Raw genomic sequence first — 13,047 nt, forward strand, 5'->3', positions numbered from 1 at the left:
GAATAAACAATGATAACGACCGTCACGTCTTGCAGGCTTAACAAGCAGTACAAAAATAAGATTCCACAACTACAGGTGGGGAAAGGCTACCTAAGTATGATTCCTAATCAGAGACAACGATAGACAGCTGCCTCTGATTAGGAACCATACTCGGCTCAAAACAAAGAAATAGACACCATAGAAGGCCCACCCCACACCCTGACCTAACCACATAGAGAAACAAACCTTCTCTCTTAGGTCAGGGCATGACACAGGTATGACAATTGGGAACTTCTTCCACCACTGCCTATCCCAAACCTTAACCCTTGCCATAAACATTTGGAATGAGTGCCAAACCGTAATGTTTTAACCCTATTCCAAACCTTAACCCTTACCTTAACCATTCGGTGGGCCTAAACAATGTTTTAACCTTAAACCTTACCTTAACCATTCGGAGTGTATAAACCTAACCCATAACTTCTAAATTTGACATTTGGAGAAATGTAACGATACAGAGCAGCAGGAGCAACAAAAACATTTTGAAGTTGTGTTTGGGGAAAATCCAACACAACACATCACTGAGTAACTGCCTCCTTATTTTCAAGCATGGTGGTGGCTGCATCATGACATTGGCAAGGACTAGGGATTTATTTTATATAAAAAGAAACTGGATGGAGCTAAGCACATGCAAAATCCTAGAGGAAAACCTGTTTCAGTCTGCTTTCCACCAGACTGGGTGAGGAATTCACCTTTCAGTAGGATAATAACTTACAACACAACCTACCAAGACGACAGGGAATGTTCCTGAGTGGTCAAGTTACAGTTTTGAAGTAAATCTGCTTGAAAATCTATGCCAAGACTTGAAAATGGCTGTCTAGCCATGATCCCCAACATCTTGACAGAGCTTGAAGAATTTTGAAAAGAATAATGGGCAAATATTGCACAATCCAGGTGTGCAAAGCTCTTATAGACTTACCCAAGAAAACTAACAGCTGTAATCGATGCCAAAGTTTTTTCTAACATGTATTGACTCAGGGAGCTGAATACTTATGCAAAGACTACTCAAATGTTGCTGTAATAGGCCTACATGTTTATCCTTTGCATAGTGTTGTTTTTTGGTTATTAATTGTCAAGCTTTAAAAACCGAAGCCAGACAGCAACATTTTAGTATCCTAGCTAGGACTGTGTCTGTACACTTTCCTTCCACTGCACGCTGTAAAAGGGACACACGAAAGCAGCGCAATTGAGGTTGAATTCACCGATGTGAGCGATTCAAGTGCATCAGGCTGTAATTTCATAAAGTAGATGACTCAACTGTTGACTCATTTATACTCACTTGTGTGTCTTATTCGGTCCGCCGGCCTTGTGTTTGACACGTGCGCTAGCCACGTTTTGACTGACTTGTGATCATTGCCCTTGCTAGTTTGATTTTATTGACGTTCTCAGCCTTATTTACAGTCGTCCGTTTTTGTTCAAAATATTGAGTAATTGAAACTGAAACAGTGCATCCCAAATGGGTGGAGGCAGCAAACAATGTACCAGGCCAGCTATGATTTACAACCTGATATCAATAATTTTTGGACTTCCAAAAAATGTATTGGTGAATTATTTTAATCATGCATTGAACTGCATCCATCTATTCTGCCAACATTGCCTTACTGTACGTCATGGAATTTTGAGTCAAATATAACATATTTTTTAAAACCGCGTATAAGGTTTTGAAGCATAAACTAGGAATTTGATGTTTTACTGATATTATGATTATCTGTTTGCTTCATATCTGCAAAGTAGTTCAAACGCTGTCAGTTCCACTTTAAGGAAGAGCAATACTGTGGCATCCCTAACATCAACCTCCATCAGCAGTGATTGAACAATACCTTCCGACCAAACATGGCAGATTTAGCATCATGTTCTATTGAAGGCGTTCCAGACAATGAACCTAAGAACTAAGCCTTATTACTGCTGAGACACATTTCAACATGATCTAATTACCAATATAAATTCGCACAAGATATTCTGTTTGTGAGTGGGTGTGTGTGTGTGTGTGTGTGTGGTGTGTTACTGAGAATTCTGAGGACGTACACACACAGAAAACCCATTCATGTGAGCATGTGTGACCACACAGACCAGATTTAGAACAGCAGAAAGCCCACAATAGGATGTTCTGTCTGTGTACGGTAGCTATAATTTACCTGTGGGAACATCCTGGGTCATTGCAGTGTATCTTCAACCCCTTGACGGAGCTGAAGTAATCACCTTGCGTCCCAGGATGCTGTGTGGGGGGAGTTACCATCGTAGCCCTGGAGGGTGCTCCTTACTGCTGCTCTATAAATAGCAGTAAACTTTGGATGACCCCAAAGCTGCTGGCGATTCTGACTGATTTTGTTTGTGGTTGGTGTATAAGGTTTGGCTTTAAGAGCATTAAACAGTATGTGTATGTGAGATCCTGGAAGAATCCCTAGGGGGCGCTCTGGAACTCAGATGTCCTGTTTTAGGCGCCAGACTAATGTTTTGACAGTGGTCTTTTTCTTTATTGTCCATCAAGACCATCTTTGTACTCTAGTAAAGCTGCGTTTGAACTTTGAACTTTAATGACAGACAATGCCAGAATCTGTTTCTAGGTATTGAATGTGACATTATGATAGGACATTGTCATATTCCCTTTAAAAGGTTGACGTTGACAGATTGTGAAGCCACTTCAAAAAGGTAGAGCATGCAATGGGTTTTTTTATTCACTCAAAACAATCAAATCTAAAAGATCTGTAAAACCCTATTACCACCCATTTTTTCCACACAAAAAGGACAGAAGTCCCAGGATTTGAAAAGGGGAAATTGGACGCAATAAATGAAATAGCACTCAAAACTAACATCTAATTGATTATAAACACTAAGCTTGAAGAAAATAAAACCTCTCTAAAAGGACTCTTATATGACTTAATTCCAAAGTCCTCGTGCTCCATCTCTTGTGAACACATGATTTCAAGTGGATGAGAGGGGTGTCAGCCAAGTTGATGTTTAGTGACACCAAAAAATCCTAATCTTGCACTTGAAACCTGCTCTTAAATAGTTCATAGTTAATATTGTGGCAACACTGCTTTAATCTGTGCAGCTGTGGAAGAATGGACTGCTGGGGGAAATGGAAAGATACTATTATCTAATTTAAGAGCAAATACACACTTGTATGGTAAATCATCAGTGATTTATTGACTTTATCCAACATTTGTCAACTGACTGTCTGTGGTAATATACTGATGTGTGGTGTATAGTGTTTCCCTATACTGTTCCCTATATTGTTTCCCTACAGAACAATGGCAATGATTTGACTGAGAGGTTAATGTCATACAATAAACCATTTCTAAAATAGCCCTATCTCAATTTAATACCAATGTGATTATAGCTAAATGGAGATAATGTACTATACATTTTAATGTTTTGAAAGCAGCAACTCTACCGTGTCACTATACAGGGGAAATTCACCAGTGCCAGGCCCAGGTAGGATAGCTTCAATTTTCCCCCCAGGCCTCAGAGTGGAAACTTGCCATTACACATTAGTTTGCTTATGTAGACCATTAAAGACTTGGTAGGCCCACATGTTCCATCACATGCCTTCAGTGCATCACCTATCTCCCAGCTCCAATGACCTGCTCAATTTAATAGAGTGAATAAGCAGCACAATACTAGAGAGGAAAAATGGGACTATCATTAATATTCAATTTAACCTGGAAACATGGGTGAACTCTTTGCTTCTGTAGAAAGAGGAAAACATAAAACACCAGAATAAAAGAACAAGTGTGCTTAACTCGGAATTATACGTACCCTATGTATAAAACTGTTTTCTTGTATGCAGTGTTGCAAAATCACAGTAACTCAATGACCAACCTGGAGTGAAGACATACCTATTATTACCTTCAGCATGTCTGTTAGATTGCAGTCCTTTAGACCAAGCCGTAGTCCTACCTCAGTGACACAAAATGTACAGAATTACCCCATAGTGTATAACAGTTTCAATAAATATATCTCCACAATTTACATTTTTAAATTATAACTAAAACGTAATTGATATCTTAACGTCTTAAACATAGACAGGCAAATTATTATTTTATTTGACATAACACCCAAACCTGTTAACAATCATTTCAGAGAACCTCTCTTGTCCCTGGCCTGTTTTGTTATTCATTCTTACCCCAAAGGCCTACTAGTGGAGGCGCATCCCTTATGAAGGTGTTGGACATATTGGAAATACAGAGGTAATATAAATGTAATTCTTACTAAAAGTGTAAAAATCGATGTTCAGATGTTTCATATTGCATTTTAACAGTGCTTCTTCTTCCGGTTTCAAAGCACTTGACATGGTAAGGGGTTACTTTACCCAAATTCAACGTTCCATAATTTAAAATACCTCTGGTGAACCATTAAATATATTAAAACCAGCCAATATTATTACCTTCAATTCAAGGGCTTGAATGGGAGTGAACATGTACAGAAAAATGTAGCCTACGTAAACATTAACAAAACCCTCGAATTATAATATAAACCCTGGTTGTAGGCGCTATCGGCTTCGTTATGCACAGTCAAACATTTTTCTGAGCTCGAAAAATAAATAGGTTGTTGCAAATAATAATAGCATTACGCAAAGTTGTTACTCGTATGGCTATACACAGCTCGTTGGTAGCACCAAATTCTGTTTGTAGGCAATTATTTTCAGTCACAAAACACTCCAAAATAGTGCGCTCTCAGCGCAGGCATATCATAGTACGCTACACTAGAGGCGCTGAAGTAGCGGCGTTCAGCCTGAATAGGCTCTTTGATGTGCCTCTGACGTGTCCAGTACTCCAGCACAATACTATGATTGGAGCGCACCCACAATGCTCAAATCCCCCATTTAAATGCATTGTTTGCCTAAACATGAAACATATTCAAACCATCATTGTCCTTATTAAACAGAGAGGGGGGGACTCTCCATGACAGACGATGAATGCTTTTACGCGCACACCACACATAGCCAGAAACAGTCACGTACGCACGCACCGATAGCTCGTGCACACACAAACACAGATGAGGTGATGGTAAACAGATACGGAAACTGAGCCATCCTGACAAATCAATATAGTGCACTGAAAGTCTATTTTGTTTGAACAATATCGAATGGGGAAGAGGAATTTGTTGACAGTTAAAACATCAGCAATCTACAGGCTCCTCCCCTTTGGTGATGTAGCCTAGTGATAAGACGCAACCTTCTTAATGACTAATTTCTCTATCCCAGCCCCGGCTCCTCTCTATCCTACAAGTTCCTTCATGCATGCAATGTCCTGATCCGATCGCGTCTGACCTTTTCGTTTTTAAACACAAACCCCGAGATTTATGTCAGTGTCCGGCATGGAAGATCAGAAAGAGCCGCCGATGGTGCACCGATCTACTTCATTTAGTATCAAGAGTCTGCTGCTTCCCTCAAAATGTGACAAACAGGACTCGGTGCTCCCCGAAAAAAACATTGTTTCTTCGGGTTCTGATTCGGAAAAATCTCTGGATCCTGATATGGAATCTGCACCTTTGGACCCAGAGAAACCGAAGGAGGACGACGAGGGCACCGGGCGGGCGACAGAGCCTAGCAAAAATGGGAAATATGATAAACCGCCATTCAGCTACAACGCCTTGATTATGATGGCTATCAGACAGAGTCCTGAGAAGAGACTGACTCTGAACGGTATCTATGAGTTTATCATGAAGAACTTTCCATATTACCGGGAGCACAAGCAAGGCTGGCAAAACTCTATCCGCCACAACTTGAGCCTCAATAAGTGTTTTGTGAAAGTGCCAAGGCATTACGACGACCCGGGAAAAGGGAACTACTGGATGTTGGACCCTTCGAGCGACGATGTGTTTATTGGTGGAACTACGGGAAAACTTCGGAGACGCTCTGCTACCTCAAGGGGTAAACTGGCGATGAAACGGGGACTACGCTTTGCGCCTCTCAGTTTGGGAATAAACGACAGGGCGAACAACCCTCTGTATTGGCAAATCTCGCCGTTTTTATCGTTGCACCATCCACATTACAATGGATCATCTGCAGGATTTCTGAACCAAGGGCACGCGTATGGGTCTCTACTTCCCGGGGTGGACCAGCTGAGTAACGGGGACCTTACACGCCATCTAGGTGGATCTGTCGGTGCTCTGGGTTTGTCAAACAGTTACGGTGTAAGCACGTCTGGGCTACTATCGGGACAGAGTGGCTACTTTGTCTCAGGGAGCCAGCACCCGCCGCCGCATCTCCAGCAGAGCGCGCAGGGCTACGGTGTGCCGACGAGCTCGCCACAAACACTGATCTCGAACTCTCTAAGAACGTCACTACCGTCTTTTTCACCGGGAGTTTCTAGCGGGTTTCCAGGAGTGTTGTCCCATCAAAAGAGGGTCACTCCAAATGCTTTCTTAAACTGATTGCACAACTACAACATGGGGAGGACATATAAAAGCACCATAGAAATGGCAATTATAGGGTAAACATACAGTGATCACAAATTAGGTCAGAAACAATAATTCCTCTAAACAAATATGGCCATAGTAGCCTATGTATCCTGAAGTGCAACGATTTATTATTTTGCGTTGAAGGACAAACTTTGTTACCTGTGGGTTGTAAAATGTAACTATAGACTTGCCAAAGGTAACTTTATTTCGGGCTATTTATATCGTACAGATTTTCATTATTTGAATAATTTATTTATGTTTTGTATTTATTGTACAATGTATTTACATTTTATTGTCAGTGTATTCATCAGTAGGCATATTGAATAAAAAACATACAGCTTTATTCATTATTTATATGAGAATTAATTTCGAAATCGTTTTGGGGGGAAACGTCATACAGATCAGGGTTAAGACACGCGGGAAAAAATAAGCCTACAAAAGTCATATCTTCTCAGGTTCTCTGTCCAGAGACTCCAATGTAGGCTACTGCTGTAGGCCTATCTGTAATGTATGCTACACATTTTAGAAAGAAGTAGAGTTTTGTGTGTAGTCTTAAAATAATGATAACCTATTTTGTCCTCTATTTTGTTGATGGGGCCGAAATAAGCACATGTAGATTAAAGGACACAACAGTGCATGACAGTGCAGGCCTCCTCCTCGTCTGAGGACTACCTACGTCTTTCATATGAAGCACTTGAAGTTTCAGTTTGTCGTTAAAACCAGTTCCGGTTGTCTTGGCCCTTGCCATGTTTGATAAAGGTGTTATAGGCTACTACCTATTCAGGTGTGCAAGTTAAGTGTCTGATCATTTAGTCCTATTACATCAAACACACATTTGGAAAACAGGTGTATAATATCCACACCGATATAGCATTTATCATCTAAATCAGTGGTTCCTATTTTTTTCTTAGTCACGTCTACACCTTACAGTTATACACAATACGATAAGGCCTACCAGCTTCCTATATATAACCCTGACAAAATGACAAAAATGTAATATGCCCATGTGTGGGGCGGCAGGTAGCCTAGCGGAGCGTTGGGCCAGTAAACGAAAGGACGCTGGTTCTAATCTCCGAGCCGACTAGGTGAAAAATCTGTCGATGTGCCCCTGAGCATAATAACTTAACCCTACTTGCTCTTGTAAATCGCTTTGGATAAGAGCGTCTGCTAAATGACTCAAATGTTTAAAAAAAAAAAAAAAAAAAAAGGTAAAAAAAGTACATTTATCCTGTAAATTAAGACTATACTCTGAGCTGTAAATCGCCTTACGCTTTCAGTAATAGGCTATATCCAACCTCCCATTCTGAGAATAATGGTTTGATATGTCTAGGCCTATTCAAATAAATAGAACAACATCATTCGTCATTGATACTTCTGGAATCTGGTTTGCATAACACTGGGGTTAGGCCTACAGAACCACAGTTTGGTAAACGCTGATCCAAATAAATAACATTCTGCATTGTTATTGTAATAACCAGTTAATTAAGATTCCATTATCCAATAGGCCTATTTACAAGCAAAATAGTATAATATTCAGGAGAGTAATGCGCTGATTCACACACATTTTGGCCTAACATTTGACAGATTTCTTTCCTTTGTTGGAAAGACTATATACAGGTTTATTTATTTCACAACATTGTATTTTGGATGTTGACGATTTTTTTGTAAATGTTCTTTCAAAGTTTTGCACTTTTTGTTGTTAGAATAGGCCTACCTAATGTATGAGTATTGTCTGTTTTTGTTGCTGTATGTTTTGAAAAAATAAACTTGATTAAAGTATAAGACATTACACTTTGCTATAGGTTTGCTATGTGTAGCATGAATGAAAGAACAACACAAACCTAATGTACGGGTTATACATTCAGACACGCTATAGTCAGAGGAAAAATATGCAGCCTATGTAGCTAGCATACCAAAATATTTGTTTTATCAACGGAAAAGGATTGAAAATTCACAAGTCTTCACCCTAAAAGCATCTCATGCCATACTTGTCTGCTGCTGAATCTCACAAGGTGAAGGGAAAATATAAATATAGATGATAGGTTATGTTTCTGAAACAACAACTCCCCTTTCAATGCAAACCACAGTACAACGTTTTTTCTGTCAAGACCATCAGCCCAAGTAATTAATTAATTTCAAATGATTGAAATAGGCAGGATAGGATCATTTGTTCTGGGTGCAATTAGGCTACTTTGTCAATAATTTATATTTCTGTGGATAAAAAAATATATAAATGGTGTCATCAAATAGTCAAAACATTTGTAAATGCAATTGAAATGTGTGGTGAGTTTTCGATACGCATGATATTTGATACAACTGCAGTGAAACGATCGATGTCCGCTTTTCTTATTCATAAACAACTATGCCGTGGGGTGACATGGCCTACAGTTGTCATGTTTCTGAGATGCGGCGTATACTGTCATTCTTCATTTCAAAGCAATAGGCTACAATCTATTTAATATATATGTTAAACATAATAAACATACATTGATTGTGTTTTGTCAGTACAAAATGGTAGGTTACAAAATGGTTAAGCCCAATTCCACCTAAAATACACAGGCATGTCACCCATGACAAATGTATTGAAATTGACAAAATGAATTGAAGTTCTCACAATATGTCTAGTGTAGAACTATATGCCTACTTTATTATAAAACCATTTGGACAGAAGCGACTTATTCATAATATTACATATTACTTATTCATAATATTACATATTATATGTAGGCTATATTACAACGATTCCACCCTATGATGATTTAAGAGTTACGATTAATGTAATGTTTAAGGACCATATAGGTCTGTAACTAACCCAAGCATTGCACAAAAAACAATTAACATATAGGGTACTAAATAAAAGTGTACTAATGGACTCAAAAAGTAGTCAGGAAGTGTTGGCTTAATATGTGTAGATACAAATTATTTGAGTTATAGGGCTGCATACCTTTCATACACCATTCAAACCGAACATTTCCTTTGAATCATTAATTTAATTGGTAGGTCCCAAAAATATAAATACAAAATAATAGGCCTAATGGTAAAAGCTACTTCATGAGTAGCCAGAAGCTATGTGGGAGAAGATGCTTCTCAGGCTGAGACAAAAGTTTGCTAGTTGGCCCGAGTTGTTATGGGGGCTCATTGTAATCTAATGTTTAGAAAGGTGGTTTGAGACAAAAACGTAGAGAAAGTGAAACCATATTAGAAAATAAACAAATAAACATCAGAATGAACTTTGATGTGAAGAGAACCGCACCACATCTCACAAAGGGTAGCCTATATGCCCCATGTCTTATATGCTATAGAAAAGGGGTAGCAACAATAGTATTCTCCCTGTGTTCAGGATGATTGTATAGCCATGGCGTTGGCACTTTTCAAAACATAAACAAGTTGGACCAAGAGAGGCATGAATTGTTCTGGCGTCAAACAATGCTGCTGGCGGTGTGAGCTGTCTGAACATGGCTACAGGAACATGTGTGAACTGGTGAATATAAAAAGTAGAAGTATTACTATGCTACTTATTTTGAGGATATATTCACTTAAACCTTATCAATACACATATGTTTCCACATGACATGGATAGAATTAGTGCACCAAATTGATTTAAGTACTGTTTAAGTTTTACAACGCGTGCAAGATTACTTAGTGTGCGGGAATAGACCTTTCTATCTTGGGGTGATCATCTTTATGTTTGTTGGTCATATAGGCTAGCACATTGGACATCTAGCATTGTTGTTGTATAAGGTTACTTTGGTCACGATCCTCCACAATTGACATGCATTATTGCATTTCTACTAGAGCATAGGCTAATGATATCAGAATTGAACTATTTCAAGAATCTATCATTTCGAGAACGGTCAAACATTTTCACATAAAACACTTTAGATACATTGTTATTATGGATTAGTTGAAATAATTCATCCGATATTAATTTGATATAGTTTAAACTGGGTGCTACAGTAGCGTTAAAGAAGAAAACAAATAGCCCAAAGCCAACAAGCAGGTATGGATCATGTTAATAGTACATTCATTTATTTGACTATTATAAGAAATAATAAACCATGGCTACAGTGATAACTTGAGGTTGTTAATATGAAATAGTTTCATAACAAGATGCATGTTATATCTAATAATGACATCAGAAGTAAGCCTATAGCCACAACATTCAAAATAAGTCAACTTGCCTATAGGCTACTAGGTCCCAACCATGGCTATCCATTACCCCTAAGAGCAGAAGGCATACCCATAACCCATAGGGACGAATCCCCGAGCTGACAAGGTAACAATCTGTCGTTCTGCCCCTGAACAAGGCAGTTAACCCACTGTTCCTAAGCCGTCATTGAAAATAAGAATTTGTTCTTAACTGACTTGCCCAGTTAAATAAAGGTTAAATAAAAATAACATGATGCTGCCACCAAAACACTTTAATACAAAGTGAAAAGAAAGATGCCTGTGTTAAAAAAATCCTCTCCATATCATGCTTTCTGTTTGCAACAAGGCTGTTAAGTAATATTGCAAGACAACATGGCAAACAAATTCACTTTTTGGCCTAAATGAAATACTACAGGGTTGGGTCAAATCCAATACAACAGAACAGAGGGTGATAAAGATGGGCAAAAATGACTGAATAAAATAAATAATTAAAATACTGAGCTATATTGTATGCTCAAAAAAATTGGGAAAATATATTATTTTATACTAATACAATTGCTCAGAGAGACTTTTTCTATTTTTCTCTCAAAAAGGTAGGGGTCAAAATTATTGACACCCCCGTTCTCAATACCTCACCTTGCAAGGATGACAGCAGGATGGAGAACACAATGGGAGGGATCTTAGACCATTCCTCCATACAGAATCCTTCCAGATCCTTAATATCATTTGTCTGTGCTTATGGACTGCCCTCTTCAATTCAAACCACAGGTTTTCAAGTCTGGAGACTGAGATGGCCATTGCAAAATGTTACTTTTGTGGCCAACTAACCATTTCTTTGTGGATTTTGACGAGTGCTTGGGGTTATTGTTTTGCTGGAAGATCCACTTCTGGCCATGTTTTAGACTCCTGGCAGAGGTAACCAGGTTTTTGGGTAAAGTTCATGCCCTCGACCCTAGGAAAGGCCCCAGGACCAGTGGAAACAAAATAGCCCCATAACATTAAAGATATACCACCATATTATACAGCAGGTATGATTTTTTTCTTCTGATGCATTCTCATTTTGACGCCAAACACACCACTGGTGTGCATAGCCAAAGAGCTCAATTTTCAGGTCATCCAACAAATATAAATGCCTGGAGTTTGCTAAACAACATTGGCGCATGGATTGGAACTGGTGCTTTGGTCACCAGTTTGGTCACCAGTCCCCCCCCCCCCCCCCCACCTCTTACTTGAGGAACAATAGAGGAGGAATAGAGAACAAGAGAGGAAAGGCCTAAACCCCCACTTGTGCCATGTCATGAGGATACCTGGACCACAGAGGTGCCTTTTGTAAAGTAAATCAGGTGAGGACTTTAAGGCTACTTTGAACAACGTTTGGAAAATGAAAATGAAATAGGACTGACGTGCAAAATACATGAACTATAACGTTTTCAAAACATACTTTTGCAACTCAAATGTTGATTATTTGTTCTATTGCCATTCAAACTGTATTTTCATATCTAATGTATAGTGGTGGTGGCCTGCTAAATTGCCCGTTAAGAGTGTGTGTTTTGAACACATTCGTGTTCCTGAGTCTTACCTTTCAGGAATGTGGTCATAATAGCGAATAGCTCCAACCGCTCAAACATGAGCGAAATTTGTAGAAAGAAAAAAAGTAACATTTCTTATTTGTCTCTATTGCGGAAATATTTTTTCCCTCTCCAATCTGAGCCAGATTGACAGCGTTATAACCCAATGAGAATGGGTGGGCAACAAGTGTGGCCAATCATATTTCAGGGGGTGCTGGTGCCATCCCTGAGAACACATGCACTTAAATACACTTGTAAAAATCAACAACAAATATAATTGTTATTCTTCCATTTCATCCTCTAGACGTTACATTATGTCTTCTCTTCCATTTCATCCTCTAGACGTTACATTATGTCTTCTCTTCCATTTCATCCTCTAGACGTTACATTATGTCTTCTCTTCCATTTCATCCTCTAGACGTTACATTATGTCTTCTCTTCCATTTCATCCTCTAGACGTTACATTATGTCTTCTCTTCCATTTCATCCTCTAGACGTTACATTATGTCTTCTCTTCCATTTCATCCTCTAGACGTTACATTATGTCTTCTCTTCCATTTCATCCTCTAGACGTTACATTATGTCTTCTCTTGACAGACAAACAGATTTACAGGACAAATCTGTGAGACTATTTGTATTGCTCTAAAATTGGAGGCAACCGACACATCAGATATCCATCATCACATTACAAAATAAATACACACTGACTACATCTAGCATCTTTGTCATGGACGGGCATACCTGAATTAAAACAAAAACAAAAAATAAATATGTTGATACATGAACTTGCTGACACTGAGTTCTTCTTTATGAACTCATGTGAAGTTCATGTCCAATTCATGTCCAATTAATTTGAATGTGCTTGTTAAGACCCATGGAAGTTAGGGTG

The 13,047-nt window shown here is 38.8% G+C and overlaps 1 protein-coding gene and 1 long non-coding RNA gene across 2 annotated transcripts in view; one reads left to right on the plus strand and one right to left on the minus strand.

Annotated features, from left to right (window-relative positions):
- Positions 1–13,047, minus strand: part of LOC123728709 (uncharacterized) — an 81,475-nt gene that overhangs the window by 36,706 nt on the left and 31,722 nt on the right. The window lies entirely within an intron of this gene.
- On the plus strand, positions 4,947–8,230 carry LOC106577111 (forkhead box protein G1-like). The gene has a single exon (XM_014154851.3). The coding sequence runs from the start codon at positions 5,341–5,343 to the stop codon at positions 6,412–6,414; it is 1,074 nt and encodes a 357-aa protein (XP_014010326.1). The 5' UTR covers positions 4,947–5,340; the 3' UTR covers positions 6,415–8,230.

This window comes from Salmo salar, chromosome 18 (genome assembly GCF_965601325.2).
Source record: "Salmo salar chromosome 18, fSalSal1, whole genome shotgun sequence".
NCBI classification, from domain to species: Eukaryota; Metazoa; Chordata; class Actinopteri; order Salmoniformes; family Salmonidae; genus Salmo; species Salmo salar.